The 22943-nt window shown below is 40.4% G+C and overlaps 1 protein-coding gene across 1 annotated transcript; it reads left to right on the top strand.

The window, feature by feature from the left end:
- The first annotated feature begins 14566 nt into the window (after positions 1 to 14566).
- LOC115102904 (peroxiredoxin-1-like) lies at positions 14567 to 21577 on the top strand. Its single transcript, XM_029623330.2, has 6 exons — positions 14567 to 14639; positions 15377 to 15493; positions 15710 to 15863; positions 19375 to 19497; positions 19654 to 19784; positions 20873 to 21577. Exons 2-6 carry the CDS (start codon positions 15388 to 15390, stop codon positions 20956 to 20958), a joined length of 600 nt encoding a protein of 199 aa, XP_029479190.1. The 5' UTR covers positions 14567 to 14639; positions 15377 to 15387; the 3' UTR covers positions 20959 to 21577.
- The last annotated feature ends 1366 nt before the right edge of the window (positions 21578 to 22943 follow it).

The raw sequence follows: 22943 nt of genomic DNA, 5'->3' as shown, positions 1-22943 counted from the left end.
CAACTGGTACCTACAGGACCAAAACAATTGAGAAGTTTAGCCTCATGCTTCAAAGCTTCAGGGGCCTCATTTATCAATCATGCTTAGGTACAAATCGGTACATAAAGCATGCATGGGATCATTTCCACGCAAAGTGTGAAATTTGTCAATAAGAACATTTGCTTGTGAGTGTGCATAAATTTACACACAGCCATGACCATGCGCAGTGCTGTCATTAGGCCGAGCTTGTTTTTGATCCAGTCCCAATCTTGAATTATTTTATTATTTTTTTAAACATTTCAGTCTGATATAAGTTTCCATAACCACACATCACTTGCACTATAAAGTATTTTTTTAAGTATTTTACTAACACATTTTTATGAAAAAAATTAACAATACAAGCCCACCTGCAGGGATTCAAAATTTTATAAAAATATAGGACAAAGCACATCACGACAAGAGAGACACCACACCACTACATAAAGAGAGACCCAAAGACAACAACATAGTATGGTAGCAACACAACATGACAACATCATGATAGCAACACAACATGGAAGCAGCACAACATGGTAGCAGCACAAAACATGGTATGAACATTATTGGGCACAGACAGCAGCACAAAGGGCAAGAAGGTAGATACAACAATACATCACGCGAAGCAGCCACAACTATCAGTAAGTATGTCCACGATTGAGCCTTTGAATGAAGAGATGGAGATAAAACTGTCCAGTTTGAGTGTTTGTTGCAGCTCGTTCCAATCGTTAGCTTGCAGCAAACTGAAAAGAGGAGCAACCCAGGGATGTGTGTGCTTTGGGGACTTTTAACAGAATGTGACTGGCAGAATGGGTGTTGTATGTGGAGGATGAAGGCTGCAGTAGGTATCTCAGATAGGGGGGAGTGAGGCCTAAGAGGGTTTTATAAATAAGCAGAGATGACCAATTTACAGAGTAGTATAGAGTGCAATGATGTGTCCTATAAGGAGCATTGGTGGCAAATCTGATGACCGAATGGTAAAGAACATCTAGCCGCTCGAGAGCACCCTCTCCTGCCGATCTATAAATTACATCTCTGTAATCTAACATGGGTAGGATGGTCATCTGAATCAGGGTTAGTTTGGCAGCTGGGATGAAAGAGGAGTGATTACAATAGAGGAAATCAAGTCTTTTCTTCCTACCAAACCACATTAACTTTGATTTGGAAGTGTTCAGAACAAGGTTAAGGGCAGAGAAAGCTTGTTGGACACTAAGAAAGCTTTGTTGTAGAGCGTTTAACATCAAATCTGGGGAGGGGCTAGATGATTATAAGACTGTAACTTCTGCATATAATGGATGAGAGAGCTTCCTACTGCTTGAGCATGTTGATAAGGAAAATTTTGAAGAGTGTGGGTCCTAGGATCGAGCCTTGGGGTGCTCCCATGGTGACAGGCAGTGGCTGCGACAGCAGATGTTCTGACTTTATATACTGCACTCTTTGAGAGAGGTAGTTAGCAAACCAGGCCAAAGACTCCTCGGAGACACCAATACTCCTTAGCCGGCCCACAAGAATGGAATGGTCTACCGTATCAAAAGCTTTGGACAAGTCAATAAAAATAGCAGCATAACATTGCTTAGAGTCAAATACAATAGTGACATCATTTAGGACCTTTAAGGTTGCAGTGACACATCCATAACCTGAGCGGAAACCAGATTACATACCCGAGAGAATACTATAGACATCAAGAAAGTCAGTCAGTTGATTATTGACAAGTTTTTCAAACACTTTTGATAAACAGGCCAAAATATAAATTGGCCTATAACAGTTATGATCAGATTGATCTCCCCCTTTAAATAAAGGACGCACCGTGGCTGCCTTCCAAGCAATGGGAACCGCATCAGAGAGGAGAGACAGGTTACAAAAGTCAGAGATAGGATTGGCGATGATATGGGCTGCAACCTTAAAGAAGAAAGGGTCTAAACCATCTGACCCAGATGTTTTTTGGGGGTCAAGTTTAAGGAGCTCCTTGGACTCAGTGACCGCCTGCAGAGAGAAACTTTGTAGTGGGGCACGGGAAAAGAGCGAGGAGCATTGGGGATAGACGCATTAGAAGGGGTGGGAGATGATGAAATGTTGGACGCGCAAGGAGGCAGAGTCAAATAGGAATCCTGACTTAATGAAGTGGTGATTAAAAAGTTCAGCCATGTGCTCCTTGTCAGGAACAACCACATCATCAACATTAAGGGACATGGACAACTGTGAGGAGGAGGGTTTATTCTCCAGGTCTTTAACTGTTTTCCAGAACTTCTTGGGGTAATACCCATAGAGAGAACTTCTCCTTACAGTAACTGACTATGGCCTTCTGAATAGCCTGAGTGCACTTATTTCTAATTTGCCTGAACAAGAGTCAGTCGGCCTGAGTATGCGTGTGCCAAGCAATTTGCCAAATGGAATTATTGAGGTGGAGTACCTCTGCCAGATCAAATAAAATAAAATGTTATTGGTCACATACACATGGTTAGCAGATGTTACTGTGAGTGTAGGGAAATGCTTATGCTTCTAGATACGACAGTGCAGCAGTATCTAACAGGTAATATCTCACAATTCCACAACAAAACTGAATATCTGACATAATCCACAACAAAACCGAATACACACAATTAATTTTTTATTTTTACCTTTATTTAACTAGGCAAGTCAGTTAAGAACAAATTCTTATTTTCAATGACGGCCAAGGAACAGTGGGTTAACTTCTTGGTGACAGGGGGGCAGTATTGAGTAGCTTGGATGAATAAGGTGCCCAGAGTACACTGCCTGCTACTCTGTCCCAGATGCGAATATATGCATATTATTATTAGTATTGGATAGAAAACACTCTGAAGTTTCTAAAACTGTTTGAAGGATCTACAGCATTAGGATCTACAGCATTAGCTTCATTATCAGAGAGATCAGCACAATCACTAGGCCAAATTGTATAATTAGGCAAGCGCCAACTACTTGTGTGGTTTAACAATTCAGAATGCTTACCGTCATCATTGTCTGTGCTTTTGATGTTGGAGTCTTTGGGCTTCTCTTCCTCCTCCTCATCTTCTTCAGGAACCCTCATCAGAGCATTCCCCAAGACGCCGTTCTCCATCCTGCTTCACATAGACAAAATTACATATTCAAAGTCTTAGCTACAACTGTAATGGAGGTGGTTTGGTGAGACCCGAAGATGTAATTTATAATAATAATTTATATCACTTAAAATACTGCGAAACACAATGAAAACCTACCTGGCCAGCTCCAGGAGAGGTTTACTACACATGAAGAAAGCCTCTCCTCACTCACCTGCTGCTGTCACCATACTTTTTGGCGTTGGAAAGATAAATAGGGCAAAGTTGTTGATTAGGACATTAATTAGAAATTATTTTACAGACAGATTGCTTCAACTCTGTCTGTTTGTCTGTCTGTCTGTCTATTGCCACTAACAAGGTGTCTAGTTAGCTAACTAACATTAGCTAGCTAGTTTACATTAAACATTGGCACACAGTATTCAGCTGTCAAAAGTAACATGAAATCCATTGACAATAGTTTATTCACTATGCGGTGCAAAACTGCTAGCTTCTCAATCTCAGTAGTGCATTTTCGTGAGCGCTGTTCAGTGATCTTGACCATCACAAATTAAACTAAATGAATGGTAAACATTTACATACAGTGAATGTGCGTATAATAGTTGATCAGAGACAGGCACATCACTCTTGCCAATCTTGCAGATCATTTCCGGTCAACTTCAGCTTGGGGAAACCGCAGGAGAAAAATGAAAGGTGCTGTGACACATTTTTACATCTGTCGAATGATGGCAAATAATGATGCCATATTCATATTTTCTTGACAATATCACAACAAATAATGGAGGAATAGCTCAACAAAGATTATGGTCAGATGATTAGAAACATGTAAAATAGCAATTATTTTAAAACTTACATGGGAGAAAGTGTGGCAACAAGAGTAGTAAGCACAGGAAAATAGTTAGGGTGACAGGTAGCCTAGTGGTTAGAGTGTTGGGCCACTAACCGAAAGGTTGCTGGGTTGAATCCCTGAGCTGACATGGTGAAAATATGTTGCTCTGAACAAGGCAGTTAACCCACTGTTCCCCGGTAGGCTGTCATTGTAACTAATAATTTGTTCTTAACTGACTTGCCTAGATAAAGATAACATTAGTGTAATAAGGAAATATGCACTATTTTGCCTACAGGTGGGGCTTTAGAAATCTATCCAGCTCACACCCGTCCCTATCAAAAGAACACTCATTGAGACGGAGCTCTTTGAGCCCTTCGCTATGGCACCTGCCATGCAATCATTTGATTGAACTCCAGTATGCATGAGATGCAAGCCTTTAGTCTACAGGTAAGCTATCTATCGGAAAGGAGACATCAGAGAGGATGAGAGTTGAAAACAACTCAGAGGGGTTCTGTTACCACACACCACACATATCTCTCAAGAGGCTTTTTGTCAGGACTGCCTTTAATACTATTTGCCTAAGCCCAAAGGGAACCAATAACATTCAATTGAATTAAATCAGAGACATTAGCTCTGTCGGGCCTGTATGCTGCTAGCCAAGATCCATCCAGAGAGAACAGAAAGACAGGTGCAAAGGAGGAACCTGTTGCTCTTGCTCTGTCCAGGGAGCTGAGAGAGCGAGCAGCCCTGCTGTCAGTGCCTTCTGTGAGGGGGGCTCTAAGCACCAACCCCCCCTGAAGAACCCCCGCTGGCTCCCCTGTTTTACAGCCCTGCCAGGGCAGGCCTGGACCTGACATCCAATCACAGGGCAGGCCTGGTCATGACAGAACCAATCAGCCTCACACTGAGACCCTTCACACCAATTTGGTCTATATGTCTTCACCAACACAATACATATATTCTAACACCCTGTGTCCTATGAATTGTATAATGTCAATGTGTATTGTAAAGGTAATTTAAATGTGAGTTGTGTGTGTAGTATGTGAAGTAGGTCTTAGAATGGTGACAATTTTGCTCTATTATGGTGAATGGTAAAAAAGCATCATAACCATCTTCATTCACTAGAGGGGCTGTCGTTGTGAGGAAAATGGTCAGCTGATGGCCTCAATTATATAGGTCTGGATGGCATAGTGCGTAATATCCTGTCTACATGTACACAGTCAGTTTATAAGGAGCTTCGTACTTTCCATAATATAACATACAGTGCATTCGGAAAGTATTCAGACCCCTTCCCCTTTTCCACATTTTGTTATGCTACAGCCTTATTCTAAAATGTATTTCTCTCATCAATCTACACACAATACCCCATAATGATAAAGCGAAAATGTTTTTGTTTTTTTAACAACTGAAATACCTTATTTACATAAGTATTCAGTCCCTTTGCTATGAGACTCGAAATTGAGCTCAGGTGTCTCCTGTTTCCAATGATCATCCTTGAGCTGTTTCTACAACTTGATTGTAGTCCACCTGTGGTAAATTTGATTTATTGGACATGATTTGGAAAGGCACACACTTGTCTCTACAAGGTCCCACAGTTGACAGTGCATGTCAGAGCAAAAACCAAGCCATGAAGTAAAATGAATTGTCTGTAGATGTCCGAGACAGGATTGTGGCGAAACACAGATCTAGGGAAGGTTACCAAAACATTTCTGCAGCACTGAAGGTCCCCAAAAACACAGAGGCCTCCATCATTCTTAAAGGGAAGAAGTCTGGAACCACCAAGACTCTTCCTCGAGCTGGTCGGGCCAGCCAGAGCAATCGTTGGGGTAGGGCCTTGGTCAGAGAGGTGACCAAGAACCTGATGATCACTCTGACAGAGCTCTAGAGTTCCTCTGTGGAGATGGGAGAACCTTCCAGAAGGACAACCATCCCTGCAGCACTCCACCAATCAGGCCTTTATGGTTGAGTTGCCAGACGGAAGCCACTCCTCAGTAAAAGACACACGACAGCCCGCTTGAAGTTTGCTAAAAGGCACCTAAAGACTCTCAGACAATGAGAAATAAGATTAAGATTACCGTGTCTGATGAAACCAAGATTGAACTCTTTGGCCATCACGTCTGTAGGAAACCTAGCACCATCCCTATGGTGAAGCATGGTGGTGGTAGCATCATGCTGTTTTTCAGCGGCAGGGACTGAGAGACTAGTCAGGATCGAGGGAAAGATGAATGGAGCAAAGTACAGAGAGATCCTGATGAAAACCTGCTCCTGAGCACTCAGGACCTCAGACTGGGGCGAAGGTTCACCTTCCAACAGGACAACGACCCTAAGCTCACCACCAAGACAACGCAGGAGTGGCTTTGTGATAAGTCTCTGAATGTCCTTGAGTGGCCCACCCAGATCCCGGACTTGGTCCCGATCGAAAATCTCTGGATAGACCTGAAAATAGCTGTGCAGCGACGCTCCCCATCCAACTTGACAGAGCTTGAGAAGATCTGCAGAGAAGATTGAGAGAAGCTTCCCAAATACAGGTGTGTCAAGATTGTAGCGTCATACCCAAGAAGAGTAAAGGGTCTGAATACTTACAGTTGTAGTCAGAAGTTTACATACACCTTAGCCAACTACATTTAAACTCAGTTTTTCACAATTCCTGACATTTAATCCTAGTAATAATACCCTGTCAGTTAGGATCACCACGTTATTTTAAGAATGTGAAATGTCAGAATAATAGTAGAGAGATTGATTTATTTCAGCTTTTATTTCTTTCATCACATTCCCAGTGGGTCAGAAGTTTACATACACTCAATTTCTCATGAAGCCATCTATTTTGTGAAGTGCACCAGTCCCTCCTGTAGAAAAGCACCCCCACAACATAATGTTGCCACCCCGTGCTTCATGGTTGGGATGGTGTTCCTCGGCTTGTAAACCTCCCCCTTTTTCCTCCAAACATAACGATGGTCATTATGGCCAAACAGTTTTATTTTTGTTTCATCAGACCAGAGGACATTTCTACAAAAAGTACGATCTTTTTCCCCATGTGCAGTTGCAAACCGTAGTCTGGCTTTTTTATGGCGGTTTTGGAGCAGTGGCTTCTTCCTTGCTGAGTGGCCTTTCAGGTTATGTCGATATAGGACTTGTTTTACTGTGGATATAGATACTTTTGTACCTGTTTCCTCCAGCATCTTCACAAGGTCCTTTGCTGTTGTTCTGGGATTGATTTGCACTTTTTGCACCCAAGTACGTTCATCTCTAGGAGATAGAATGCGTCTCCTTCCTGAGCGGTATGATGACTGCATGGTCCCATGGTGTTTATACTTGCGTACTATTGTTTGTACAGATGAATGTGGTACCTTCAGGTGTTTGTAAATTGCTCCCAAGGATGAACCAGAGTTGCAGATGTCTACAATTTTTTTCTGAGGTTTTGGCTGATTTCTTTTGATTTTCCCATGATGTCAAGCAAAGAGGCACTGAGTTTGAAGGTAGGCCTTGAAATACATCCACAGGGAGACCTCCAATTGACTCAAATTATGTAAATTCGCCTATCAGAAGCTTCTAAAGCCATGACATCATTTTCTGGAAGTGTCCAAGCTGTTTAAAGGCACAGTCAACTTAGTGTAAGTAAACTTCTGACCCACTGGAATTGTGATACAGTGAATTATAAGTTAAATAATCTGTCTGGAAACAATTGTTGGAACAATTACTTGTGTCATGCACAAAGTAGATGTCCTGACTGACTTGCCGATACTAGTTTTACTGACTCCAACCTAAGTGTATGTAATCTAGTTTTATTGACTCCAACCTAAGTGTATGTAATCTAGTTTTATTGACTCCAACCTAAGTGTATGTAAACTAGTTTTACTGACTCCAACCTAAGTGTATGTAAACTAGTTTTATTGACTCCAACCTAAGTGTATGTAAACTAGTTTTATTGACTCCAACCTAAGTGTATGTAAACTAGTTTTATTGACTCCAACCTAAGTGTATGTAAACTAGTTTTATTGACTCCAACCTAAGTGTATGTAAACTAGTTTTATTGACTCCAACCTAAGTGTATGTAAACTAGTTTTATTGACTCCAACCTAAGTGTATGTAATCTAGTTTTATTGACTCCAACCTAAGTGTATGTAATCTAGTTTTATTGACTCCAACCTAAGTGTATGTAAACTAGTTTTATTGACTCCAACCTAAGTGGTATGTAAACTAGTTTTATTGACTCCAACCTAAGTGTATGTAAACTAGTTTTATTGACTCCAACCTAAGTGGTATGTAAACTAGTTTTATTGACTCCAACCTAAGTGGTATGTAAACTAGTTTTATTGACTCCAACCTAAGTGTATGTAATCTTCCGACTTCAATTGTATGTACATGTGATATTTCATTCATTTATTTTTATACAAATATTTAACAACATTTCTAAGAACCTGTTTTAGCTTTGTCATTATGGGGTATTGTGTGTAGATTGATGAGGGGGGGAAACGATTTAATCATTTTTAGAATAAGCCTGTAACGTAACAAAATGTGTAAAAAGTCAAGGGATCTGAATACTTTCCGAATGCACTGTAGGTCCTTAGAAACAGGAGAAGGAACACATTTGCATTTCCAGTTGGTATATGAAAACAGAGAGGACGGTCTAGTGCTCTTCAAACAGCAAATTACTCTATAATTAGTGTTTTTGTGATTATTTAGGTATTATTTATGTCCATTTTATTGTGGTTTTGAATGCTGAACATTGGGCTGTAGGCCTCCGTTTGATCTGTATCCCACCACACGCTGCCTGCGAGTTTCATAAAGGTTTATTGTGTCGGTCCCCTCTTATCTAGTCCTTCATGTGGTGTCCATGGCAACAACATGCAAAGACATCACCCCAGTTACAGCAGCAGCAGGATGAGGTGGAGGAGAGATGAGGAGAGGCACTGGGCCCTTCAGTGTGCACCCAACAATCTCTGTAGCATATTTTCATCTGAGGGCAGAAAATGACTAGCCTGGTCCCATTGGCATGACAATGGCCTTAGGAGCTGGCAGAACAAGCATATCTGGGACCAGGCTACATGACCACTGTGCACTGTAAACCCCAATGTGCTGTCATTACTCAAAACTTTTGAGGAAATCCGTTGCACTTCATATGTCTGAGCACTGTTACTTAAAGTGATTTCGTAGTCATTACTCAAACCAATATAGTCACTGTGACCCTGTAGGAGTCCAGAATTGATTAGTATCATCTTAAACATTTTAAGGGACTCCTCCACTATGCCTCCAATATAATTTCCCAGTGTGCCTTGCCTTTTCGAGTTACCACCCATGACTGTTTTTGTTAGTGGCAGAGACATACATGGTTGTTGAATTCGTTAATTTCCAGTACATTGGCCTTCACCAGGTGAATGTTATCATTGTAATTACATTCTTTATGACAATACATGACATACAGTATTTCGGAAAGTATTCAGACCCCTTGCCCTTTTCCACATTTTGTTGCGTTACAGCCTTATTCTAAAACGGACTTACATTTTCTTTATCCTCAGCATTCTACACGACACCCTACAAAGCAAAAACAGGTTTTCAGAATTTAAAAACAAAAGTATTACAACAACTAAAAACAGAAATACCTTATTTACATAAGTCTTCAGACCTTTGCTATGAGACTCAACATTGAGCGCAGGTGCATCCTGTTTCCATTGATCATCCTGCGAAATGTTTCTACAACTTGGAGTCCACCTGTGGTAAAGTCAATTAATTGGACATGATTTGGAAAGGCACACACCTGTCTATACATGTTCCCACAGTTGACAGTGCATGTCAGAGCAAACACCAAGCCATGAGGTGGAAGGAATTGTCCGTAGTGCTCCGGGACAGGTTTGTGTCGAGGCACAGATCCAGGGAAGGGTCGAAAAAAACATTTCTGCAGCATTGAAGTTCCCCAAGAACCCAGTGGCCTCCATCATTCTTAAATGGAAGATGTTTGAAACCACCAAGACTCTTCCTAGAGCTGGCCGCCCGGCCAAACTGAGGAATCAGGGGAGAAGGGCCTTGGTCAGGGAGGTGACCAAGAACCTGATGGTCACTCTGACAGAGCTCCAGAGTGCTTCTATGGAGATGGGAGAACCTTCCAGAAGGACAACCATCTCTACCGCACTCCGCCAATCAGGCGGAACCCACTACTCAGTAGAAGGCACATGACAGCCCACGTGGAGTTTGCCAAAAAGGCACCTAAAGACTCTCAGACCATGAGAAATAAGATTATCTTGTCTGATGAAACCAAGATTGAAGTCTTTGGCCTGAATGCCAAGCATCACGTCTGGAGGAAACCTGGCACCATCCCTACGGTGATGCATGGTGGTGGCATCATGGCTGTGGGGATGTTTTTCAGCGGCAGGGACTGGGAGACGAGTCAGAATTGTGGAAAAAATGAACTGAGCTAATTACAGAGAGATCCTTGATGAAAACCTGCTCCAGAGCGCTCAGGACCTCAGACTGAACATCGAACATCTCTGGAGAGACCTGAAAATAGCTATGCAGCGACACTCCCTATCTAACTTTACAGAGCTTGGATCTGTAGAGAAGAATGGGAGAAATTCCCAAATAAAGGTGTGTCAAGATTGTAGCGTCATACCCAAGAAGATTTGAGGCTGTAATCGCTGCCAAAGGTGCTTCAACAAAGTACTGAGTAAAGAATCTGAATAGTTATGTAAATGGCATTTTTCAGATTTTTATTTTATTTTATACGTTTGCAAAAATATCTAAAAACCTGTTTTTGCTTTGCCACATATTGATGAGGGACAATTTTTTTTTTTTTTTTAATCAATTTAAGAATAAGACTGTTACGTAACAAAATGTGGAAAACTTAAGGGGTCTGAATACTTTACGAATGCACTGTACAGTATATTTAAGCAGGGGGTGTGGTATATGGCCAATATACCACGGCTAAGTGCTGTTCTTATGTGCGACCCAATGCGGAGGGCCTGGATACAGCCCTTAGCTGTGGTATCTTGGCCATATACCACAAACCCCCGAGGTACCTTATTACTATTATAAACTGGTTACCAACGTAATTAGAGCAGTAAAAATACATGTTTTGTCAAACCCGTGGTATACAGTCTGATATACCCCGGCTGTCAGCCAATCAGCATTCAGGGCTCAAACCACCCAGTTGATAATATTATATAAGCCAGATTCTCCAGAGCAAATATAGTTCTATTCTAGTTATCACTGGAATTATCAGAGTAAATATTACAGGCATTCTCAGATTAAGTATGCTAAAGTGGTCAATGGTTTTACGCTAAACAATCAGAGATGGGAAAGGAGTGGATAAAGTGGAGGTCGTAAAATGTCATTTCAACGAGGGGTAATAAAGTTGTGTAATAGTTGGAAATCCTCTGCTGTAAAATGTAAATGATATGGTGTCTGTGTTACATGATGGGAGCTTCATGATTGTGTGACCCCAGCATGGCTGTTGACTTGGATTAGAAGAGGGGGGCTCATAGGAGGGGGCTTCTGTGGGCTTTTGCTGCTCTCCCTGAAAATATCTCTTTAAAGATGACAAAATGAAGTGTTTTGATTGATTGTAAGACTGTCGATATTTTATGCAATAACTGTCACATACGTTATCGAGGCTTACGTCTATAGTTATGCATGTTGAGAAGAGAATAAAAGAGAAGTGAATGATTAGATGATAAGAGAAGACGAGGGTGGGGGACATGACTACTGTCTTTTCCTTACTCATCTTTACGCATAGGAGTTTTCCACCGCAGGTTATTTGACTGAAGGTATCTCTAGGCTAACATATGGTGTTCTATCTTTATATCTTGATGGTAAAATAAGATAGACCAGACACTTTTCAACTTTCTGTGGAGAAACCGTACACACTACATTAAGAAAACGGATGTAATGAACACTTATGAGAATGGTGGGCTGAATTTTCTGGACTTTACGGCCTTAAATAATACGTTTAAGATCAATTGGATAAAAAAAATTATATCCTATTGGTGAGCCAACTTGTACAGTTGAAGTCGGAAGTTTACATACACTTAGGTTGGAATCATTAAAACTCGTTTTTTAACTACTCCACCAATTTCTTGATAACAAACTATAGTTTGACAAGTCAGTTAGGACATCTACTTTGTGCATGACACAAGTAATTGTTCCAACAATTGTTTACAGAGAGATTATTTCACTTATAGTTCACTGTATCACAATTCCAGTGGGTCAGAAGTTTACATACACTAAGTTAACTGTGCATTTAAACAGCTTGGAAAATTCCAGAAAATGATGTCATAAGCTTCTGATAAATTATGTCAATTAGCCTGAGTCAATTGGAGGTGTACCTTTGGATGTATTTCAAGGCCTACCTTCAAACTCAGTGCCTCTTTGCTTGACATATTGGGAAAATCAAAATAAATCAGCCAAGACCTCAGAAATAAATTATAGACCTCCAAAAGTCTGGTTCATCCTTGGGAGCATTTTCCAAATGCCTGAAGGTACCACGTTCATCTGTACAGACAATAGTACGCAAGTATAAACACCATGGGACCACGCAGCCGTCATACCGCTCAGGAAGGAGACACATTTTGTCTCCTTTTGTCTCGAGATGAATGTACTTTGGGACAAAAAGTGCCAATCAATCCCAGAACAACTGCAAAGGACCTTGTGAGTATGCTGGAGGAAATGGGTACACAAGTATCTACTGTATATCCACAGTAAAACGAGTCCTATATCGACATAACCTGAAAGGCCACTCAGCAAGGAAGAAGCCACTGCTCCAAAACCGCCATAAAAAAAGCTAGACTACAGTTTGCAACTGCACATATGGACAAAGATTTTTGTAGAAATGTCCTCTGGTCTGATGAAACAAATATATAACTCTTTGGCCATAATGACCATCGTTATGTTTGGAGGAAAAAGGGGGAGGCTTGCAAGCCGAAGAACACCATCCCAACCATGAAGCACGGGGGTGACAGCATCATGTTGTGGGGGTACTTTGCTGCAGGAGGGACTGGTGTACTTCACAAAATAGATGGCATTATGAGGAGGGGAAATTATGTGGATATATTGAAGCAACATCTCAAGACATCAGTCAGGAAGTAAAAGCTTGGTCACAAATGGGTCTTCCAAATAGACAATGACCCCCAAGCATACTTCCAAAGTTGTGGCAAAATGGCTTAAGGACATCAAAGTCAAGGTATTGGAATGTCCCTCACAAAGCCCTGACCTCAATCCTATAGAACATTTGTGGGCAGAACTGAAAAAGCGTGTGCGAGCAAGAAGGCCTACAAACCTGACTGTGTTACACCAGCTCTGTCAGGAGGAAAGGGCCAAAATTCACCCAACTTATTGTGGGAAGCTTGTGGAAGGCTACCCGAAACGTTTGACCCAAGTTAAACAATTTAAAGGCAATGCTACCAAATACTAATTGAGTGTATGTAAACTTCTGACTCACTGGGAATGTGATGAATGAAATAAAAGCTGAAATAAATAATTCTCTCTACTATTATTTTGACATTTCACATTCTTAAAATAAAGTGGTGATCCTAACTGACCTAAGACAGGGAGTTTTTACTAGGATTAAATGTCAGGAATTGTGAAATACTGGGTTTAAATGTATTTGGCTAAGGTGTATGTAAACTTCTGACTTTAACTGTAAATGCAGAGGGTTTTTTACTTAGTTATAAGGAATTCTTATCTCTTTACAATATCCCTGTAACACCTAAAGAGTTTGCAATAGTTTTAAATGCCATTCCCTCCGGTGTTGCTTTATTATTCAGGAATGTGTCAAGACCTGACCCTCAGAGCCTACCTTCCATTAACCCTGTTGACTCATAAGTAGGAAAGATTTGTTTCTCTTTTGGTCCATTCAACAACAGAGCGATACAAACCTTGTTTCAGCAGAATGTTGTATCTATCTATACCTTATGCAATGCCTTATTGGAACGTTTGTATTGATAATATTTGTTGGAAGAAAGTTTGGATGTTGCCACACACATACCTACTTTAAATTAAGGAAGTTTCCTTTAAAAAATGTCATAAATAATATCCTGCCAACCACTATGTGAAGAAGTTTAAGGAAAACAAACTCAAATGACCACCCAGAAACAGTGTTGCAACTTTTTTTGGCATTGTATCCCATTTGTAAGTCGCTCTGGATAAGAGCGTCTGCTAAATGACTTAAATGTAATGTAAATGTATTCGTAAGGAAACTGTGGCAAGACATCAGTAGATTTATAATTGAACACATTTATGAAGATTTTACACTATTGTGGAGAAATCTACTGCTTGGATATTTTACCTACAATCGAAAAAAGTTTGAACAATTTCATGTAATTAATTTCATTATTCTTTTGGCAAAATTTCATATTCACAAATGCAAATTTACAAACAAAACACACATGTTCTAACCTTACAAAAATACATTTAACTATATTTGAAGACCATTAAATACTCTGCTAACAAAAAATATGTTACACTTATAATTCTTTGTATGTCCCTTAAAGGTCCTTGTGTAATGTGATATTGTAACCCCTAGTCCAATTGTCCTTTGTATATTATTTACATATACTTGTGTTCCCACATGTACTTCCTGTATTGAATTGTTGTTAATGAAAATAATAATACAAATAAATAAATAAAGAATGGGCTGTGGCCATTGGCAGTATTCTAACATCGCGAGAATTGAGCTGCTGTATATAGTTCCATGCGATGAATCTCATTCTTCGCACTCCGCATCTCAAGCTGCTGCTGTCAGGATCAAGGCAGAGGTATGTGTTTTGTAGGGCTACACTTTCAATCTATCATGAAATATATAGGCTAAAGTATGTTTTCGGTCATTCCAAAAAAAAGAAAGTGAAAACTTAGCCATACCATGACTAATAGTTTCTGACCTTTATTACCTTATCATTTCATTTGTGTGCAATCTTACCGGCATTAAACTTGTAGCCTACATTTCCATTGATGACAGAATAAATGCGTTTGTTTATCTTTACAATAGCTTTTGGGGGGGATGATGTCCAAGTGGCCTACATAATTAATTTGTTCAATGGAATATTGGAATAAAAAAAATCAGGTGAGGGGGAAAAATCAATGTCGATGAAAAAAAACGAATGCAGGTTTACGAAATAGGACTGACTGCGTGTGCAATATAGTAAAAGGTTTTGCCACTTGCCAGGCAAGAACATCCTGTTGAACTATGTGATTAATGCTTAAAATAAAGACAGAAATGGCCATTTAGGAAACACCTGTGAATTAGGTGTTGCTCATGAAAGAAGTGAAATCTTCCATAGAATCAATTTCCTATTCCTGCCTGTATTGTTTTCAGTTATTTTCACATCATAGCTTCAATGCTGAAAATGTATAGAAAGAGCATCCCAGTTCATCTTTTATGTCCAGTTATCTTTGTGCTTTTTGTGTACTACCATGAGTGGTGCATACTGTACATTGACAGCATACATAAAACAGTAAAGGCCTATTTGTTCAATTTATCTTCCTCCCCCTCCAGTGAAACTGAAGATGGCTGCAGGTAAAGCGCGCATCGGGCATCTGGCCCCTGACTTCAAGGCCACAGCAGTCATGCCAGATGGACAGTTTAAAGACCTCAGCATTTCCAACTACAGAGGTAGACCTACTGTAACGCTTCATAGTATTTGGCACTGTCCTTTGTTCTGTATCTGTGTGGTCAGATTTGTGACCGGTTCAGGATTTTAAAGTTCGATAATACAGTAATGACCTATAAGCCTGTCGGATAAGATTTGAGTTACATTGAATATGCGCTTCCAGGCTCCGCAACGTGCTAGGTTAGCCTAATGGTGTGTCTTGTGCTGCTTGCCTGCAGGGAAGTATGTGGTGTTCTTCTTCTACCCGCTGGACTTCACCTTTGTGTGCCCTACTGAGATCATCGCCTTCAGTGACGCTGCCGAGGAGTTCAGGAAGATCGGCTGCGAGGTCATTGGTGCCTCTGTTGACTCCCACTTCTGCCATCTTGCCTGGTACGAGTCTTTTGCACAATTATTTTGCCTTATGAAGATTTCATCCTAGGTGACGCAAGATAAGTTACAGTGCAGCTATCTTTTCATTTCATTTTTTCGAATGTATTTTTATTCAAGTTTGACAAAATGTACATCAATGTAAGTACAAAGATTTGACCATATCCCAAACAGCCTTCCTTCCTTCCTCCACATAACACATTCAGAAGAGCGGAGTAGGGCAGGAAGAGAAGCAGAAATACAAGAATGTGCCTCTAGGTATTACCATGGGGTATCTGGAGCATGTAACCAGAATAGCAATTCTGTTGGCTGCCCAGTAATAGTATAATAGTATACAGTAAAAGGTTGGCTGCCCAGTAAGTGTATAATAGTATACAGTAAAATGTTGGCTGCCCAGTAATAGTATACAAAGTTGGATAGTGCATAACCTCCACTAAACTTGCATCTCTGAAGTTAAGATGTACTGACTCTGGGTACCTTTCCTCCCCAGATAAATGTGGTAACAGCCTGATTTAAAAATATTTTAAAAACAATGGGATAGATTGAAATGGATAGTTATCTGGGTGAACTGTTCATTTTTACAGCATTAATCCTTCCTATAAGTGATAGTGGTAAGCTACCCCCATCTCTGAAAATCAGATTTCATTTGCGTAAGGAAGGGAGCAAAGTTTGCAGAAAAAAAAGAGCATGTAATGAACAAGTTACGTTCAACTCCAAGGTATTTGAAACCAGAGCGACTAAGCTAAAAAGGCACGTCGGTCTTCTGGAACTGTAGCTCTGCTGGATTGAGTGGGAAGCACTCGCTTCTCTGGAGTTTCAGTTTCAGCTTGTAACCAAGAGAAGGAGCCAAAGTTCTTCAGAATATAAGGTAAACAGGTTACAGGGATTTGTTACTCTATGTAAATAACATCTGCATATAATGATAACCTATGTTCAACTCCTTCCTGTGTTACACCTTGGAAAGAGGAGGATGCCCGTGAAGCTACTGAAAGTGGCTCAATGGCGACTGCAAATAACAAAGGGGGCATTGGGGCAGCCTGTCCCACGTTCCAGGGCAAAATAGTCAGAACGGTTGACATTGGTACAGACACTGGCCTGGGGAGATGTATACAAGAGATGGATCCATGAGCTAAATTTGTCCCCAAGTCAAAAAAAAAATGTAACAGTAGCCAATAGGTACTCGCATTCAATTCTGTCGAATGCCTTCTCTGCATCTAGGGAGATTACCACCTCAGGGGAGTTGGAGAATTGTTTAGAATAAATCATGTTAAACCGCGTCTGAATATTTAAAAAAAATCTGTTCTTTTATAAAGCTGGTTTGTTACTGTGATATGAGTCCTGGTAAGACTACTTCCAGACACCTTGCTATCACCTTCGCCAGCACCTTTACATCCACATTAAGGAGACTTAGGGCCCTAAATGAAGAACAGGAAGTGGGGTCTTTCCCCTTCTTAAGGTGAAGCGCTATTGAAGCCTGTGTTAGGGTAGGTGGCAGCGAGCCACGTTCAAGTGATTCATTATACATAGATACAAGTAAAGGGGCTAACTTCAGTTGGAAACCCATCGGGCCCTGGACGTTTTCTGCTCTGCATTGACTTGATAGACTGAATAACTTTTTCAAGGCTGAGAGGAGAATCAAGGTAATCTACAGTTTCAGCCTCAACTGTGGGAGTCTCCAGTTCACCTGAAAATATTGGCAGTATCTGATGGAAATTCAGACGTATACAGGGAGGAATAGAAGGATTTGAAGGTGTCATTGATCCCCATAGGGTCAGAAATCAAGCTATGAGAGGAATCTTTCATTTGGGGAATCAGACGGCTAGCAGCGCTGCGTTTTAATTGGTGTGCGAGCAGACGACTTGCCATGTTCATAGTAGGTACCACATGAATGCAATAGTAACCGTTCTGCATCTGTAGTGGACAAGAGATTGAATTCAGATTGTAAATTCAAGCGTTGCTTATACAGCTCTGGGGGATGGCGTCAAGGCATATTGGTGGTCTAAGTCAAGGATGGCTTTAGTGAGTTCTTTTAGTTTAGCTTTCCGAGTTTTGTTTAAATTACAAAAAAATAAGAAAGGCCTGAAGTGATTCCCATAAGAGAGAATGAGAGGTTGAGCTTGTCTGATTTGAAAATAATTTATTATCCATAGAAGTGGAGATAACGTTACAGACGTCTGCAACAGACAGGAGAAGATAATTGAATCTCCAACAGAGAGGAGTACGAGTTTGTCCTGATAGGATGTCGAGGGCTAAAGGTCCATGGTCAGAAATGACAATGGGTAAATATTAAGAAGAAGTGACATTTGGAAGTAATTTATGATCAATAAAGAAATAGTCAATACGAGAAAAAGAATGGTGTACATCCATTCTGAATCATAAAATCTGAGGACTTTATTAGCCCGGTCTAAAGCCGGGCTAATAACACACTTCAGATCCACGCCAATTATCAAAAGATGTGTGTTCAGAGAAGGGATTTTCCCCAGCAACCAATTTGGCAAATTCATCATCAAAATTGGGAGCATATACATTGACCAATACTACAGGTGTGTGCCAAATGGTGCCAGTTATGATGAAATATCTCTCGTTACTGTCTGAAATAACATTAGTAGTAGAGAAATATATTATTTTACTAACCAAAATTGCAACCTCTCTGGCTTTGGAGTTCAAGTCTGAATGGGAAAACCTGACTGGAGTTTTGTAGCCTTGAGTGATCTTTAATGCGTGAATCAGCTTTTAGGTTTTCAAAAGGGAGAAGATCCTAGACCTCTTGACAGGATTATTCATTGTTTTAGTATTCCAAGATAAAAACTTTATAGGATTAGGCCTACCTATAACAATTATTAGCTTTGTTAGCCATCTAAAATATTGAAAGGAAAAAGGTGTGAAAACAGACAAGCACTTGCAAAGACAGAGAAAACGGAGGAAAAAGTGAGGAAAAATCAATAGATTTTAACAAAGGTCACCCCTCTCTCTCCCACCAAAACCCAAAGTCTCCTTCCCCAGCAAATGGAGACAGCAGGTTGACGTTAAGCGCAGCTTCGGTGCATATAAACGGAGAACCTTCTATCCTAACTCGGAGAGGCTCCATAGCACGAGTAATGAAATCCATTTGAAAAGGCATTCACAAAACAGTAAAGTAGGTCCACAAATACCACACGTTTGCACGGTCCAAAGATGCTGAAAGAAATAAATCAGATTTCTCCACTCCTATTTCTGAGACTAAATTATCATTTGGTGTATCATTCTACTGCAATACTATTATATTAGGCTACATGTGAGAGTTATAGGCTTATAGTCAGTGTACATATTTCAGTTACTAGAGTAGGCTAAAACTTCAGTGTCCAAATATATATATATATATATATATATATATTTTTTTTTTTATTCGGAGGACCGGCATACATAAACCTGTTTACTACTATTCGCGTCCGTCTGTATACCACAGCTGGCAGGGACGCTTGGTCTCAGACACACAAAAAAAGACTATATTCCGTCTCGTTGTGTGTTCTTACAGGACCAACACACCTCGTAAGCAGGGTGGTCTGGGCCCAATGAAGATCCCTCTGGTAGCCGACACACTGCGTTCCATCTCCACGGACTACGGGGTGCTGAAGGAGGACGAGGGCATCGCCTACAGGTGGGTTCACACCAGACAAGTTCAAGGGTCAAAGTTCAGTGTTTCTATGACCGACTGGGCCAAAACCTGGGTAATGTGCCCAACATAAGACTACGTGCAAAACAAGACTAACACAAGCATAAATGACTCAATCTATACCCTACTTGTTTTTTTCAGGGGCCTATTCATTATTGACGCCAAGGGCCTCTTGAGGCAGATCACCATCAACGACCTTCCAGTGGGACGCTCCATCGACGAGACCCTGCGTCTGGTGCAGGCCTTTCAGTTCACTGACAAACACGGAGAGGGTACATAACTAACCCTGTTTTCTAAAAGACCATGCCTCCTTATCCTACACAGAATCAGGCTAACCTTTTGCAGTGCCATATTTTACCATGTACCGTCAGAAGACATACACTATGTCAGGGATCATCAACTAGATTCAGTCGCGGGCCAATTTTACTTCTTGAGCAGATGGTCCGGGGACTGGAACATAATTAGAAATCATTTGTACGCAAGAAGCCCAAACAGATACTGTATTTGACAAAAACATAATAATTTCAAACCTTGATTACATTGGTACACAATCACATATGTCTCTCTATTTCCATTTAATAATGGAAATTGATGTAAAAATATATCACTAGCCACTTTTAACAATGCTACTTAATATAATGTTTACATATCCTACATTACTCATCTCATATGTATATACTGTACTCTATATCATCTACTGCATCTTTATGTAATACTTGTATCACTAGCCACTTTAAACTATGCCACTTTGTTTACATACCCTACATTACTCATCTCATATGTATATATTGTACTCTATACCATCTACTCCATCTTGCCTATGCCGTTCTGTACCATCACTCATTCATATATCTTTATGTACATATTCTTTATCCCTTTACACGTGTGTATAAGGTACTAGTTTTGGAATTGTTAGGTTAGATTACTCGTTGGTTATTTATTACTGCATTGTTGGAACTAGAAGAACAAGCATTTCGCTACACTCGCAATAACATCTGCTAACCATGTGTATGTGACAAATACATTTGCTTTTGATTTGAAATGTTTAGTTATAGATTTCCTAAATTAAAATAATTTTGAGGTGAATTCCTATTGATTTTAGTCTTACATGTCCAAAAAGATTTTTGGGGCTCAGAAAATTTTGGGAGGCCAAGTTGATGATACCTGCACTATGTGAACAGTATTTAGAGCACTATTACCACTCTCTTTTAAGGTAACATTCTATGTTTGTAACAGCGGAGAATGTTAGGCTGATCGTAGATGTCAGAATGTGTAAAAATGTCAAGCTCAGGTTCAAAGTGTTTTGTTTATCATACTGCACTGTCCTGACACTCACACTTCTTCTCTGGTGTTTCCTCAGTCTGTCCCGCCGGCTGGAAACCAGGAAGTGACACCATCAAGCCCGACATCCAGAAGAGCAAAGACTTCTTCTCCAAGCAGCACTAAGACGATGAGTGTCTGCAGCCTGTTGTAGGACAACTAGAATTACAGTACATTTCAATAGAACAATAGGCTACTGCTCTTCACTATCTATGTGCCTGGGAACTGTAGAACAATGTCATCAGCATCCCATTATCTGTCATGTGTTTAGATAGAAATGATGACCAAAGAATCTAGATTAGATTGTGTTGGAGAGGTTTTAGTGTCATTAACCAGGTTCCATCCAACCTTTTTTATGCGAGTAAAGTACATGTCGGTTGCAAAATGTCACGACAGATCTGATGGAAACTGTGAATTTGTCGGTAAACTTTCCAAATGACGACAAAACAAAATACGCTAGACAAGGTGGTATCGTTTTTGTCTGAAAAATGTATTATGAGAGAAATGGCAGTGGAAAGGCTTTTATGCACAAATTTCAATAGAATATATATATTTTAATTATTGTCACCATCCTATCAAAGTGAACTTGGGAGTCATGTGATGACATGTGTGGTCCTCCCACCACAACTCGGAGAAGCATGCAGTTTATTAGGCTACAGATGAAATAAGTTATGAACATCACATGGTGGTCAATATGTCAGTTGGTGAGCTTGATGCTCCTTTCCAATAAATATTGAGGGTCTTATTCTGGTGACATGATGATTGATGTTTGGCTGCCGTTTGACAAATTAAAATAATCTCGCTCTTTTGTCCATAATAACCTCATGTGTAGGCTATACCAGCACTGTATCTGCAAGCTGTTGGCTGTAGCGCACGTGCCAATACCAGAGTGGGCACATTCGCTACATTCTTTGTTACAAAACCATCAGTAGAGTTGGAAATGCGATGGAAACACATTTAACTTGTATTTTTTATTTGGTACATGGGAATAGAATTGCTCAAGTAAATTTTATGTGCACTACGTCATCTTGCACAGATTTTTATCCGCGACAAGTCAATGTGATGGAAACACATCTCTGGTGAGAAAAGGTACATATTTTAGAATATTCACATGAAAATCTGTTGCCAGTTAGATGGAAGCCTAGCTAATGATGTCGCCCTATTGTTTTCTGTTGTATCATTTTGGTAACATAGTTTTTGTCTTTAGGCCACAGTCTGAATGAGGAAAAGCAGCTTTACAGGAAAAAAAGTGAGAACTTTGTTTTTTTACAGTGAAAAACAAACTACTCAAATGTCCTTTCATCTTCTAAATAAAAACTTACAGAGCAAACAGTTTTTTTTCCTTGACAGATTATCAGAAAAACAAACTTAACACGTTTGTTTATGACTTTTTGTATGACTTCTGGGTTAATTTATCAATTTAGTTTGCAATTCTGTTTTGTTTTATGGTGAATTTAGCTACAGCTAGACATGATACACTGCATGACCAAAAGTATGTGGACAACTGCTCGTCAAACATCTCATTCCAAAATCATGGGCATTAATATGTAGTTGGTCCCCCCTTTGCTTCTATAACAGCCTCCACTCCTATGGGAAGGGTTTCCACTAGATGTTGGAATATTGCTGTGGGGACTTGCTTCCATTCAGCCACGAGCATTAGTGAAGTCGGGCACTGATGTTGGGCGATTAGGCCTGGCTCACAGTCGGCGTTCCAATTCATCCCAAAGGTGATTGATGGGGTTGAGGTCAGGTCTCTATGCAGGCCAGTCAAGTTCTTCCACATCAATCTCAACAAACCATTTCTGCACGGACCTCGCTTTGTGCACGAGGGCATTTGTCATGCTGAAACAGGCAAGGGCCTTCCCCAAACTGTTGCCACAGTTGGAAGCACAGAATCTTCTAGAATGCCATTGTATGCTGTAACGTTAAAGATTTCTCTGCACTGGAACTAAGGGGCCTATCCTGAACCATGAATAACAGCCCAAGACCATTATTCCTCCTCCAAACTTTACAGCTGGCACTATGCATTCGGGCAGGTAGCGTTCTTCTGGCATCCACCAAACCCAGTTTTGTTCGTTGTACTGCCAGATGGTGAAGCTTGATTCATCACT

The sequence above is a fragment of the Oncorhynchus nerka genome, linkage group LG20, assembly GCF_034236695.1.
Source record: "Oncorhynchus nerka isolate Pitt River linkage group LG20, Oner_Uvic_2.0, whole genome shotgun sequence".
NCBI classification, from domain to species: domain Eukaryota; kingdom Metazoa; phylum Chordata; class Actinopteri; order Salmoniformes; family Salmonidae; genus Oncorhynchus; species Oncorhynchus nerka.
This window is presented reverse-complemented; position numbering and strand designations above follow the sequence as displayed.

Bases quoted from the DNA above. Each gene is read 5' to 3' on its own strand.
- LOC115102904 (XM_029623330.2), top strand. From the start codon at position 15,388: ATGGCTGCAGGTAAAGCGCGCATCGGGCATCTGGCCCCTGACTTCAAG. The intron at 15,494-15,709 runs GTAGACCTACTG...GCTTGCCTGCAG, and splicing joins CAGCATTTCCAACTACAGAG to GGAAGTATGTGGTGTTCTTC. The intron at 15,864-19,374 runs GTACGAGTCTTT...GTGTTCTTACAG, and splicing joins CACTTCTGCCATCTTGCCTG to GACCAACACACCTCGTAAGC.